Here is a 15,291-nt window from a genome sequence, read left to right as displayed (position 1 = left end):
CTTCTGCTGCTGAAACCATCATTCATGCCTTTGTTACCTCTAGTCTTACCGACTCCAACTTACTTCTGGCCAGCCTTCCACATTCCACACTACGTAAACTTGAAATTATCCAAAACTCAGCAGCCCGTGTACTAACCCGCACCAAGTCAAGATCACCCATCACCCCTGTGCTTTCTGACCTACATTGGCTCCCAGTTAAACAACGCCTCGATGTCAAAATTCTCATCCTTGTTTACAAATCACTCCATGGACTTGCCCCTCTCTATCTCTAATCTTTTTCAGCCTCACAATCCCAAAAGATGTCTGCACTCCTCAAATACTGGCCTCTTGAACATTCCTCATTATAACTGCTCAATCATCAGTGGGCATGCCTTCAGCTGCCTGGGCCCTAAGCTCTGGAACTCCCTCCATAAACCTCTACTCCTCTCTACCTCTTTTTCCTCCTTTAAGATGCTCGTTAAAACCTACCTCTTTAAACAAGCTTTTGATCATCTGCCTTAATTTCTTCTGTGGCTTGGTGTCAAATTTATCTGTTTGTCTGTAACACTGTTGTGAAGCGCCTTGGGACGTCTTACTATGTTAAAGGTGCTATATAAATAAATATTATTATTATTATTACAACCTGAGATGTAGACCTGACCTGACCTTGTCTTGACGAATACTCAGTATAGTGCCCTGTGACTTAGCTCACTAATGTAATTTACTGCAGGATGTTAATGGGAGTCGGGGGTCCATGGCCAGGGCCCGAGGCACCCTTAATCCATTGCTGGCTGTGGGTGAGGATTTAAGGTAATTTAGAAGGGGAGGGGAACCAGGACGTGGCAGCAGAGAGAACAGACAAGGTGCATTAAAAAATGGGAGGCGGGGGGGGGGGGTGCGGTGGAGGGTGGGACAAAGCATCAGAATAAAAAAAATGTAGAAAGAGAAGGAGTTAGATGAGGAAAAAAGCAAAGCAGACTAGTGTGGTATTGGAATGCATGTGTGTTAATGCGAGGAGTGTTACAAATAAGGTTGATGAGCTGCAGGCACAAGTTGCCACATGGGGTTATGATGTAACGGCTATATGGAGACCTACCTGGCTTAAACATGGGCAGAAATGGAAACTAAACATTCCTGGCTACAATGCATTCAGCAATGATAGGGAAGGAAAATAGGCAGGGCGGAGCAGGCAGTATTGATCAAGGATAATATTGCAGTTCTACAGAGGGACAATATACTAGAATGTTCAAAGACTGAATCTATTTGCTTCGAGTTAGGAACAGAAAAGGAGCTGTTACATTGCTGGGTATTTACTATAGACCCCCAAATAGTGAGAAGGAGATAAATGAGCAAATCTGTAGTCAAATTTCATAGAAATGTAAAAATAAAAGAGCAGTAACAGTAGGGAACTTCAATTACCCTAATATAAATGGGGGTGGGGTGGAGGGGTGGGCGAGGGAGAGGAATGTAAAAGGCAAGGAGGGTGAAGAATCCCTAAAATGTGTACTGGAGAACTTTCTTCATCAGTATGTTTCTAGTCCAACGAGGAAGGAACCAGTTCTAGGAAATAAAGTAGGGCAAATGCAGTATGTTTCAATGGGAAAACATCTGGATAATAGTGATCATAATATAATTAGATTTAAAGTAGATACAGAAAAGGACAAAGAAAAATCAACGCTAAAAATACCGAACTGGCAGAGAGCCAATTTCAATAATTTGAGAAAGAATTTAGCACAGGTGGACTGGAAATAAAGATTGGCAAGAAAACAGTAAAGGAGCAATGGCAGGCCTTCAAGGTGGGGATTGTTTAGGTACAAACCAATCATACTGCCATAAGGAGGAAAGATGGGGCATCCAAAGCTAGAACTACCTGGATGACAAAGGAAATAGAGGTTAAAATAAAACAGAAAAAGTTTATGACAAATGTCAGGTACAGAATACAGTAGAAAACAAGGCAGAATACAGAAAATGCAAGGGAAAAATTGAAAAAGGATATAAGAAGGGCAAAGAACGAATATGAGAAAAGATTAGCGGGTAACGTAAAAGGGAACCCAATTTTTTAATGAACATATAAAAAGTAAAAAGATAGTTATAGGGATGGTGGGGCCGATTCGGGACAAAAAAGAAAATCTTCTTGTGGAGGCAGAGGGCATGACTGAGGTACTGAGTCCGTACTTTCATGAAAGGAGAGGATGAATTTAATGTCCCAGTAGAGGAGAAAGGAGTAGAGATTTTGAATAGAATAACAATAGTTAGAAAGGAGGTACTAAATAGATTGACATCACTCAAAGTTAACAGTTCATCCTGTCCCGATGGGATGAATCCTAGTTGCTGAGGAAAGCAAGGATGGAGATAGCAGAAGCTCTGACCACAATCTTTCAATACTCTTTGGATACGGGAGTGGTGCCAGAGACCTGGATGACTGCAAATGTTATACCTATATTCAAAAAAGGGGTTAGGGATAAAGCTGGTAACTACAAACCTGACAGTCTAACATCAGTGGTGGGAAAACTACTGGAGGCAATTGTCAAGGACAAAATTAATTCTCACTTGGAGAAGCATGGATTAATAAGGGCCAGCCAGCATGGATTTGTTAAAGGCAAATCATGTCTGACTAACCTGATTGAGTTCTTTGATGAATTAACAGAATCGATGAAGGTAGTGCAATAGATGTATATATGAATTTTCAAAAGGCATTTGATAAAGTACCACATAAATTTATATGGAAAATAGAAGCACAAAAGGGATGGTGATAACTTAGGTATGTAATTGGCTAAGGACTAGGAGGCAAAGAATAGTGGTGAACGGATGTTTTATTGATTGGAGTGAAGTATACAGTGGGGTCCCTCAGGGATCTATATTAGGACCATTGCTTTTCTTGTTATATATAAATGGTGGTTAAGAAAGCGTATGGGATACTTGGTTTTGTAAATAGGAGCTTTGAATACAAAAACAAGGAATTCATGCTAAACCTTTACAAATGACTGGTTAGGGCTCAGTTGGAGTTGTGCACAATTCTGGGCACCAAATTTTAGGAAGGATTTCAAGGCCTTGGAGAGGGCGTAGAGGAAGTTTACCGGGATGATACCAGGAATGAGGGATTTCAGTTTTGTGGAGAGATTACAGAAGCTGGGATTGGTCTCCTTAGAGCAGAGATGGTTAAGGGGCAACCTCATGAAGGTATTCAAAATCATGAGGAGTTTTGATAGAACAAGAAGGGAGAAACTGTTTCCTCTGGCAAGTGGGTCAGTAACCAGAGGGCATAGATTTAGAATAATTGGCTAAAGAACTAGAGGGGAAAGGAGGAGAAATGTTTTCACACACAGGGTGTTAAGACCTGAACGCACTACCTGAAAGGGTGGTGGAATTAGATTCCATCGGAACTTTCAAAAGGCAATAGGATATGTACATGAGAAGAACTAATTTGCAGGGTTATGGGGCAAAAGCTGGGTTGTGGGATTAGATTGAACAACTCTTTCAGAGAGGGCACACGGGCTGAATGGCCTCCTTCTGTGCTGACTTTTTTCCTCTTGACTAATCTCGCTGCCTGCTGCTTTCTTTTTCGCCCCGCGTTTTACTTCTCCCTGACTTTAATCCGACATCAGAGAAATGCGGGAGTAAGACTTAGACTGAGCCTAGGGTGGAGGGGACACATGTGAATGCGCTTCCTATAGTATCTCAATGGCACAGCACACAAGTTACATGGTTTAGCCCACCAGCTGGTCACGCGCGTCGCGCGGCCGCTCTCGCCGCTGCTGCCACTCACGCGCTTTGAGCCCATTGTAAAAGACGGCGGTGGGGCGGGCGCGAGAGGATGTCACAATGGTTACTCGGTCTCTATGGTTACGCACTAACGTTGCTATGGGCGAAGATGTTGGAGATTCGGAGCGCGCGCTGCCTCCGGCCCCCAAACTCTGATCAATCACATCTGCGTCAAACATGAGGAACATGCCACATGGCAAGTAAGTGACTTCTGCATTGCTTGTATTCTTTTTTTAACTTATAAATATAATTGTGCAAAAAAGGAACGCGGCGTGCGCAGTGCAGGCAGCTGACGAGAAGCACAATCCGCACCCCCCACCCACCGAGGAGAATGCAACAACTTTGGGAGTTGTTTGGGCAGGTGTCACCTGCAATGTATGAAATGTCTAGTTAGACATAAATAGCGCTCGAGCTACCCGAGCAGAGGGAGCGCACGGAGGGAGATGCTTTCTGCATTGTCACATTCTGCTTACAAACCAGCACAAACAAATTGAGCAATTGCGGAAACCATTAACCATGTGCGAAGACCGATTGTCACTGTATTTACCCTATCCATGGGTCGCGAGATGCCACCATATGGTGACAGCCTCTTCCCTGTGTTTTTGTTGCAGCTTTTTTTTTCTGCAATGTACGAATATAACGACTTTTTTTTCTAAATGCTGTGTAAATGATTTTTTATACAATTCCGGCATAAAATCACGTTACATTCAAACATTGTTTTAATCGAACTTATCTTACTTGTGCAGTTTGATTGTCATACAGTACTTGCATTTGCCGTGGTAAATATCAAATATTAACAAAAATAACCCGATATATTAAAAGTTTTTTTGTGTTTCTTGCTTTAATTTTAAAACTTTCGGTAGAGATTTTTGGTTGTGTCACTTGTCTGCATCCTATACCTTACGCGTTTATCTTTTGAATTTTTGTTTCCCTGCAGCAAAGGAGTTTTCAATGAAAAAATATGAAATGTGCTAAATATGGCTGCTTGTATTGTGGATGCAGGCATAGCAACCACTTCTCTGACACCTCTTTTGATTAATCTGACTGACAAATTAGTGCACCAGTGGGATCGAATCCAAATGAATAAATTCTTCAAAATTATTTTGACACCTTTATTAAATGTCCTATGCAAACCCTGTTTATGTTTCTGTTTATTCATGTTAGAGGATCAAAGATATTTACTAATCTCTAATTATTTACTTCAAATCCTTTAAGGGCTTATAACATCATTTGCAAATGTGAAGAAGTGAATATAATTAGTATCAAATATCTGTAAATAGCTTATGCTGGATATTTTAAAAGTAAATTGAAAGAAATGTACAGAACCAGCAACATATTTTAATTTTTCTTGCTCCAAATAAGCATATGTAGTTTGGTTATAGTTTTGTTGAAAGAATTATGCAAGGGCTTCTGAGTTCCTAGAGGTGTAGTGGCTATTAAAGTCCGACTTAATATGTAAGCCAAAACACTTACAATATTGATTGTCTAACTTGTCCAAGCTTAGTTAGCAATCACCATAAGTTCCTGATATTATTAGCCGATTTCCTAGTTTGGCTTCTTAGTTTCATATCTCTTTGGCTGGAATTGCATTAATTAATTAAAATGGATAATTCAGAGATATATCACATTATTATTAATGTAAGATACTTGTATAATATTTTTGTGAATTTAGAACATTTTTAATGAAAACAAACCAAATGAGACTTGAAACATCAATTTACAGGAAGTCACTGTTGCGTAAACTAGAGAAACTGAAAAAAGAAAGAAACATCCTACCAGTCCTCCTAAAAGCAGGAAACCCCCAGAATTCCTTCATTGGTCTGGTAAGGGAAAGTACATTTGATATTCCAGAGGTATGCATGTTAAGTATGGAAGGTTGGGTTGTGGATGTCATAATGATTTAGAGGAGGATTTATTAGCAACTACTTCACCTCCTGTGGTGTTGCAGACACAATTAGAGAATATAGGGGGTAAAATTGGTCTTGGCTGGTAGCATAACATGGGCGATAGCTCATCGGTTGGGTCACCCGTTTTACACTCAACGGCAAAGAAATTCAGGTAGAGAGCAAAGCAGGCTGCCCATGCACTCTCGCTCGTTTTGCGCTACTGCACAAGACCAATTTCACCCCCACGGTCTCTCTGTTGTCTTCCTGTTATCGTCTTTCTCTGTCTCCCCTGTTTTTAACCCTCTCTTTCTCTTCTGCTTCTCTCTTCCTAATTCATTTTGCTTCTCGTGCTGTCTTTTGCTTTTTCTTCTTTTTTGGTGGGAGATGGTGTAGTGTGGCAGAGAAAAGAGACACATCCGTCTCTGCTGCAGTTCCCTGTTTGAATCCATCCAATCAATTGCTATCTTGATTTTAGTAAACAGTGCCTTGGTGTGTGACCTGAGTCAGGGTTTGATTAATGACTTCAGTATTCAGGGGACTATCAGCGTGATAACTGTGCCATTGCACTGCTGTCCTTAATTCATACCCAACTAGGAATGAAAGACTGACATTGCACACACATCGTACCTGTGACATCAATGCAGCACAATTTTCTTAAAATCACGGATTTGATGTGCATACATCTCGAGACCCAACTTTTAGTAATAAGGCAATGGGAAATTTCTGAAGTTTTCCCTTAAATTCAGGGAAAAAAATCAGTTATTACTGATTTAGTAACTGGAAAAAATGTGGTGGATATTGCTAAAATTTGATTTGACTGATCCCTAAATACAGAGTGTTATAAGACAAAACATATAGGGCCCGAGTTTGGCCGACTTACCGCCGGCTGCCACTGAGTTTTCTTGGTGGTCGGCATGTTTTCTGGGCACTCTCCCCTCCGAGCGAGTTTGGGGGAGAGAAGACTGCTGGGGAGCATCTGCTGGCATGCGCCAGCGTGCAACGCCGACAGAAGTCCTCCCGCCCGCTGACTCCTGAGATTGGTCCGAGCGGTCCTCCACTCCAGCGGCAGAAGAGACTACCGCATAGAGGCAGGTCTTACCTGAACAGTAATTATGAAGACCTGCAAGAAAAGGTTAGTGCATTGTTTTCTTCATTTCTTTTGCAGTGATTTTGGTCGATGGGGTCCTCTGAAGGATTTCTAGTAGTTTTTTTTAATGTTTTGAAAATGTTTTATTTTTGCCGTTCCCCTTCCCTGGGCCTGACTCAATCTTCGGCATTACTTTGCCGAGGATCGCATTTGCTGCCCAGAATGTGACCTACCGCCCGCTGCTGCCCAGAATTGGCGTGTAAGGCCCATTTTTTCCGTCGGGTGTTTTTTTTACACATTTTATCACCAAACTTCCACCCAAAGTACCATCAGGATCTTAGCGGTTCTTTCGACGGTACTTGGGCGGAACTTGGGTTTCACCAAACTCAGGCCCATAGTGTATTATTATATAATAGAGGGCATAATATGGTATATTGTTATATAATTGAGAATATAAAATTCTGTATTAAAATATAATAAAGGTCATAAGACCTTGTAACATTGTATTATTGTATAATTGAGGACATTATGCCATGTAGCATACTATATCATGTAAAACACATTGTATCATTATATAATACACAAGGGCCTAAAATCATCAGTCCCTCTCTACCAGCAAGAGATGTGCAGACAGGGCATTGGCAACGTCCACTCCTAACCATGCTAGAGAATGTGAGGTCACTTCATTTCAATTTTGATGGCAAGCACACATGTCACTATGGCTGCATATTGGCCCCCCCACCTGAGAACAGAGGGGGGCGGAGATGGGTCAACAGATGGCCACCTGGGAGGAGCCAATGACGGCAGCAAGGTTGATCCCCTTATTAGAAGGGCTGATCCAGGCAGGGCAGTATCCTCTCCTGGAGTTTCTTTAGGCCGCACAGCCACTCCTGGCAGACCTGTCTGACAGCTTCAACCTGGTACCCCTGTCGCTGAAGCTAGGTAGGATGGACTCGAGCAAATTCCAGGCATGGGAAATCCTTTCCTTGGTTCTGACATCATTGCCCATGTTGGAGGCAGATGGAAATTTCACCCACTCCAAGCCTGTCGGAAGCTGGCAGCAAGTGGAATTCTGGGGTCAATTAAGAGGCAGGAGAGGTTGTGGCTCTGGTATTTTATGTGAAGAAGAGTTTGCTGTACATTCCAAATGAGTGCTTTATATAGAACTGTATAGAATCTACAGCATGGAAACAGGCCATTCGGTCCATGCAGGTGTTTACACCATATGTGCCTTCTCCTACTCTTTAATTACCTGTTCCCACCTTGCCCCATGTTCCTCCATTCCCTTCTCCCTTTTGTATGCATCAAGGATACCCTTACATGCATCAGTGTCATCTGCTTAAACCTCTGCTGCATGTGGCAATGAGTTCCACATTGTCACCACAAATTCCTTTTAATTAAGCGTAGCACAAAAAAGTGAATTAAACGGTGTGTCATCTGAATTAGCCTGACATCAGTAGTGGGGAAAATGTTGGAATCAATTATTAAAGATGAAATAGCAGCGCATTTGGAAAGCAGTGACAGGATCGGTCCAAGTCAGCATGGATTTATGAAAGGGAAATCATGCTTGACAAATCTTCTGGAATTTTTTGAGGATGTAACTAGTAGAGTGGACAAGGGAGAACCAGTGGATGTGGTGTATTTGGACTTTCAAAAGGCTTTTGACAAGGTCCCACACAAGAGATTAGTGTGCAAAATTAAAGCACATGGTATTGGGGGTAATATATTGATGTGGATAGAGAACTGGTTGGCAGACAGGAAGCAGAGAGTCGGGATAAACGGATCCTTTTCAGAATGGCAGGCAGTGACTAGTGGGGTGCCGGAGGGCTCAGTGCTGGGACCCCAGCTATTTACAAAATACATCAATGATTTAGATGAAGGAATTGAGTATAATATCTCCAAGTCTGCAGATGACATTAAGCTGGGTGGCGGTGTGAGTTGTGAGGAGGAGGCTAAGAGGCTGCAGGGTGACTTGGACAGGTTGGTGAGTGGGAAAATGCATGGCAGATGCAGTATAATGTGGATAAATGTGAGGTTATCCACTTTGGTGGCAAAAACAGGACGGCAGAATATTATCTGAATGGCGGCAGATTAGGAAAAGGGGAGGTGCAACGAGACCTGGGTGTCATGGTACATCAGTCATTGAAGGTTGGCATGCAGGTGGAGCAGGCGGTGAAGAAAGGAAATGGTATGTTGGCCTTCATAGCTAGGGGTATAGGAGCAGGGAGGTCTTACTGCAGTTGTACAGGGCCTTGGTGAGGCCTCACCTGGACTATTGTGTTCAGTTTTGGTCTCCTAATCTGAGGAAGGATGTTCTTGCTATTGCGAGAGTGCAGCGAAGGTTCACCAGACTGATTCCCGGAATGGCAGGACTCACATATGAGGAGAGACTGGATTGACTGGGCCTGTATTCACTGGAGTTTGGAAGAATGAGAGGGGATCTCATAGAAACATAAAATTCTGATGGGACTGGACAGGTTAGATGCAGGAAGAATGTTCCCGATGTTGGGGAAGTCCAGAACCAGAGGTCACTGTTTAAGGATAAGGGGTAAGCCATTTAGGACCGAGATGAGGAGAAACTCAGAGAGTTGTTAACCTGTGGAATTCTCTACCGCAGAGAGTTGTTGATGCCAGTTCGTTAGATATATTCAAGAGGGAGTTAGATATGGCCCTTACGGCTAAAGGGATCAAGGGGTATGGAGAGAAAGCAGGAAAGGGGTATTGAGGTGATGATCAGCCATGATCTTATTGAATGGTGGTGCAGGCTCGAAGGGCCAAATGGCCTACTCCTGCACCTATTTTCTATGTTTCTATGACAGATGGTAAATGCATGCATATGTAATTTTTTAATAACTTCATAAATGTGCTAGCAAATCTTCCATGGCATTTCAAAAAGTAATTTAGTGGATTCACTATTTTATAATGATAGGAACATTTTACCTTGTAAGTTACAATGAAGTTAAAATTCATTTATTGGTGTAAATCGATAGTAAATGATTAAGAATTAGTGCAAATACCTCAGAATGATAATATGCTAATAGCACTAAATTTTTAGATTTGCATAATTATTCACAGCTCTATACAGATTTGGAAAGATGCGTGGAGCATATTAATGGTGGGAGCGGAAATTTTTGGATAAGTTAAATTTAAAGGGATCCACACAATTAAAGAAAATTGGTAGGATAGGGGGCAGAAATGCATACCACCTTTGGGATGGCTCGAAAGGCATCTCAACCCATTAGAAGTCTTTGCCAAGGTTGAAGGGAGAGCAGGTTAAGAATTAACAGGCAAAAATGAAGGCAAAGGAAACCCAATGTGCAGACATGAGCCTGCAGGCACGTGATGGAGCTAGCAGCCCAGCAATGACTTTTGTTTGATAGCTGCCGAACAGATGGTACTGAATGAGGTTAATGTGCCATCCCCATAAGTCTACATTATTTGGAAGGAAGTGGAAAGAAGCTTGAGGCTACAGCTAACTGTTGCTGCCATTAGCTGTGCCAGCCCTAATCTGGATAATAGCAACAGATGTCCTTAATAGCAGATGGCACAGCCTGCATCTGCCTCTGTGCTGAACTGGACCATGTGAAGACAGTTTCCCATAGTCATTGCTAGATTAGTACAATAATAATGGTTGGTGACATCTTGGCACGTGTGACCAATCAGACTTTGTTGGCTGCTGATCACTCTGACATGCCTTCCTTCATTCATGCAGTATCGTTGAAAGCATGACATACTGTGATTGAAGTGCTTCTGAAGAACTAATCAGTAAAATGGTTACTCAGGGCTTCACATGTACCATTGTGCAATCTGCAACAACCTACCTTGAGCTAGAACCTCCAGCTACACTTGTGTATCTGTAAAGCATGCACTCCCATGTTTCCGCCACCAGGGAGCGCATCCCCTGAAGTCCCAAGGGATCCCAGCATCCTTTGGGAGCACTGTATATAAGCCGGCCCCTAAGGCCTGTTCCTCACTCTGAAGTGTCTTAATAAAGACTGAGGTCATTGTTACTTTAACATCCCTATGTGCAGTCTCAACTGTGTTAGGAACACAATAACTGGTGATGAGTATACGAATCCAATACACAGATGCAGCAAACTGTGGGCATCCTGGAGAAGTTCTCGGAGGGTGAGGACTGGGAAGCCTATGTCGAATGGCTAGACCAGTACTTTGTAGCCAACAAGCTGGACGGAGAAGGAAGCACTGCAAAAAGGAGAGCGGTCCTCCTCTCGGTCTGCAGGGCACCGACCTACAGCCTCATGAAGAATCTTCTGGCTCCGGTGAAACGCACAGATAAGTCGCATGAGGAGCTGTGTACATTGGTTCGGGAGCATCTTAACCCGAGGGAGAGCGTGCTGATGACGAGGTATCGGTTCTACACGTGCCAGCTATCTGACGGTCAGGAAGTGGCGAGCTACGTCGCCGAGCTAAGACGACTTGCAGGACAATGTGAGTTTGATGGCTACCTGGAGCAAATGCTCAGAGACTTTTTTGTACTGGGCATTGGCCACGAGACCATCCTACGAAAACTTTTGACTGCAGAGACACTGACCCTCAGTAAGGCCATTGCGATAGCACAGGCGTTTATGTCCACCAGTGATGACACCAAACAAATCTCTCAGCACACAAGTGCGAGCAATGTTCATAAATTAACTGGAACTGTGTTTGCAAACAGAAATGTACAGGGCAGAAACCACGAGTCTGCAACTGCCAGCAGGCCTCAGGTGACTCAGATGACTCCGAGTCCGCAACAAAGGATGAATGTTAGGCAATTCACACCTTGTTGGCGTTTTGGAGGCTTCCATTCAGCCTATTCATGCCGCTTCAAAGGGTATGTTTGCAAGAGCTGTGGAACAATGGGGTACCTCCAACGAGCTTGCAGACGAGCTGCAAGCTCTGCAAAACCTGCTAACCACCATATGGCAGAGGAAGATCGGTTCATGGTAGATCAAAGCAATTTCAAGCCTCAGAGAGAGGAGGCAGATGCTGAAGTACACCAGGTGCACACATTTTCGATGATATGTCCACCTATAATGCTAAATGTAAAATTGAATGGCTTACCTGTAGCCATGGAACCGGACACTGGCACTAGCCAATCCATCATGAGTAAAAAGATGTTTGAGAGACTGTGGTGCAACAAGGCACTCAGACCAGCCTTGAGCCCCATCCACACGAAACTGAGAACGTACACCAAAGAGCTTATCACTGTCCTGGGCAGCACCATGGTCAAGTCACCTACGAAGGCATGATGCACAAACTGCCACTCTGGATTGTCCCGGGCGATGGCCCCACACTGCTTGGAAGAAGCTGGCTGGGTAAAATCCGCTGGAACTGGGATGACATCCGAGCGCTATCACATGTTGATGAGGCCTCATGTACCCAGGTTCTTAACAAATTTCCTTCCCTTTTTGAGCCAGGTATTGGAAACTTTTCCGGGGCGAAGGTGCAGATCCACTTGGTCCCAGAGGCACGACCCATTCACCACAAGGTGCGAGCGGTACCTCACATGATGTGGGAGAGAGTGGAAATCGGGCTGGACAGGCTGCAACACGAGGGCGTCATCTCCCCAGTGGAATTCAGCGAGTGGGCCAGCCCGATTGTTCCAGCACTCAAAAGTGATGGCACGGTCAGGATTTGAGGCGATTATAAAGTAACTATTAATCGTTTCTCGCTACAGGACCAATACCCGCTACGTAAGGCAGACGACCTATTTGCGACGCTGGCAGGAGGCAAGACGTTCACCAAGCTCGACCTTACTTCGGCCTACATGATGCAGAAGCTGGAGGAGTCTTCGAAGGGCCGCACCTGCATCAACACGCACAAGGGACTGTTCATCTACAACAGATGCCCGTTTGGAATTCGGTCGGCTGCAGCGATCTTCCAGAGAAACATGGAGAGCCTACTCAAGTTGGTACCATGCACGGTGGTATTTCAGGGCGACATATTGGTCACGGGTCGGGACACCATCGAGCACCTACAAAACCTGGAGGAGGTCCTCCAGCGACTGGATCGCGTAGGGCTGCGGCTGAAGAGGTCGAAATGCGTCTTCATGGCAACAGAAGTGGAGTTTTTGTGGAGAAAGATCGCGGCGGATGGCATTCGGCCCACAGACGCCAAGGCAGAGGCTATCAGGAACTTGCCCAGGCCACAGAATGTCACGGAGCTGCGGTCATTCCTGGGACTCCTCAACTATTTTGGTAACTTCCTACCGGGGTTAAGCACCCTCTGAGAGCCCCTACATGTGTTGTGTAAAGGTGAGAACTGGGTATGGGGAAAAAAAACAAGTAATTGCTTTTGAGAAAGCCAGAAACATTTTATGCTCCAACAAGCTGCTTGTATTGTATAACCTGTGTAAAAGACTTGTGCTAGCATGTGATGCGTCGTCGTACGGAGTCGGGTGTGTATTACAACAAGCTAACGTTGCGGCGAAGTTGCGACCTGTCGCCTATGCCTCCAGGAGCTTGTCTAAGGCCAAGAGAGCCTACAGCATAATTGAGGCATTAGCGTGTGTGTTCGGGGTAAAGAAAATGCATCAGAACCTGTTTGGCCTCAAATTTGAGCTGGAAATCGATCACAAGCCCCTCACATCCCTGTTCGCTGAAAACAAGGGGATAAATACTAATGCCTCAGCCCGCATACAAAGGTGGGCACTCGCACTATCAGCGTATAACTATACCATCCGCCACATGCCAGGCACCGAGAACTGTGCGAATGCTCTCAGTTGGCTACCATTGCCCACCACGGGAGTGGAAATGGCGCAGCCTGCAAACTTGTTGATGGTGGCGCAGCCCGCAGACTTGTTGATGGTCATGCAAGCGTTTGAAAATGATAAATCACGGCCCACCAGATTAGGACGTGGACCAGCCAAGATCCTCTGCTGTCCCAGTAAAAAACTGTGTACTGCATGGGAGCTGGGCCAGCATCCCCGTTGAAATGCAAGAGCTAATCAAACCGTTCCAGCGGCGGAAGGACGAGCTGTCCATTCAGGCAGACTGCCTGTTGTGGGGTAACCGCGTAGTGCTACCCAAAAAGGGCAGGGAGACGTTCATCTCGGATCTCCACAGCACACAACCGGGCATAGTAATGATGAAAGCGATCGCCAGATCCCATGTGTGATGGCCCGGTATCGACTCTGACTTCGAGTTCTGTGTATGGCAATGCAGCGTGTGTGCTAAGTTGAGCAACGTGCCCAGAGAGGCACCACTAAGTTTGTGGTCCTGGCTCTCCAGACCATGGTTGAGGATCCATGTTGACTATGCGGGCCCGTTTCTCGGTAAAATGTTCCTGGTGGTAGTGGATGCTTTTTCAAAATGGATTGAATGTGAAATAATTTTGGGGAGCACCACCAATGCCACCATTGAAAGCCTGAAGGCCATGTTTGCCACCCACGGCCTGCCTGACATATTGGTCAGTGACAACGAGCCATGTTTCACCAATGCCGAATTTAAAGAATTCATGACCTGCAATGGGATCAAACATGTCACCTCGGCCCCGTTTAAACCAGCCTCCAATGGGCAGGCAGAGCGGGCAGTACAAACAATCAAACAGAGCCTTAAACAAGTCACAGAAGGCCCACTCCAAACCCGCCTGTCCCGAGTACTGCTCAGCTACCGCACGAGATTCCACTCGCTCACATGGGTGCCCCCGGCTGAGCTACTCATGAAAAGGACACTTAAAACCAGACTCCCGCTGGTTCACTTCAACCTGCATGATGAGGTAGAGAGCAGGCGGCAACAACAAAATGTAAACGCTGGTCGCGCCACTGTGTCACGGGAAATTGATCTGAATGACCCTGTGTATGTGCTAAACTATGGACATGGTCCCAAGTGGATCGCGGGCACGGTGATAGCTAAAGAAGGGAATAGGGTGTTTGTAATCAAACTAGACAATGGACAAATTTGCAGAAAGCACCTGGACCAAACGAGGCTGCGGTTCACAGACTGCCCTGAACAACCCACAGCAGACACCACCTTTTTCGAGCCCACAACACACACCCAAAGGATCAACAACACCACCCCGGACCAGGAAATTGAACCCATCACGCCCAACAGCCCAGCAAGGCCAGGCTCACCCAGCAGCCCTGCAGGGCGAAGAACACGCCAGCCCAGTGAGGGCACAGCCAACACACCAGAACAGACATTCGTACCGGGGCGGTCCACCAGGGAAAGAAAGGCTCCCGACCGTCTCACCTTGTAAATAGTTTTCACTTTGATTTTGCGGGGGGGGCGGGGGGAGGGAGTGATGTGTATCTGTAAAGCATGCACTCCCATGTTTCTGCCACCAGGGAGCGCATCCCCTGAAGTCCCAAGGGATCCCAGCATCCTAAGGCCTGTTCCTCACTCTGGAGTGTCTTAATAAAGATTGAGGTCATTGTTTCTTTAACCTCCCTGTGTGCAGTCTCAACTGTGTTAGGAACACAGTAACACGAATCCTTTTGCAAAGCAATGTATGTGCACTACTGTCTGATGCGGGTGTGAGGCTGCTAACAATTGGGCAAGGAGCATTTCTGTTGCAGTCTGACTACCCTTAGTCCTCCAAAAAGCTCACATATTAATGCGAATGTTGAGGAGCACAGGA

The 15,291-nt window shown here is 45.0% G+C and overlaps 1 protein-coding gene across 2 annotated transcripts in view; it reads left to right on the top strand.

The window, feature by feature from the left end:
• Window positions 1-3,784: 3,784 nt before the first annotated feature.
• The window catches only part of dyrk4 (dual-specificity tyrosine-(Y)-phosphorylation regulated kinase 4), a 183,286-nt gene continuing 171,779 nt past the window's right edge, over window positions 3,785-15,291 (top strand). For both annotated transcript variants that reach the window (XM_070896649.1, XM_070896650.1), the window contains exons 1-2: window positions 3,785-3,941; window positions 5,465-5,564. In XM_070896649.1, coding sequence (XP_070752750.1) covers window positions 3,919-3,941; window positions 5,465-5,564 — 123 coding nt within the window. In that variant the 5' untranslated portion in view covers window positions 3,785-3,918. The remainder of the gene's footprint in view (window positions 3,942-5,464; window positions 5,565-15,291) is intronic.

This window comes from Pristiophorus japonicus, chromosome 13 (assembly GCF_044704955.1).
Source record: "Pristiophorus japonicus isolate sPriJap1 chromosome 13, sPriJap1.hap1, whole genome shotgun sequence".
Classification (NCBI taxonomy): Eukaryota; Metazoa; Chordata; class Chondrichthyes; family Pristiophoridae; genus Pristiophorus; species Pristiophorus japonicus.
This window is presented reverse-complemented; position numbering and strand designations above follow the sequence as displayed.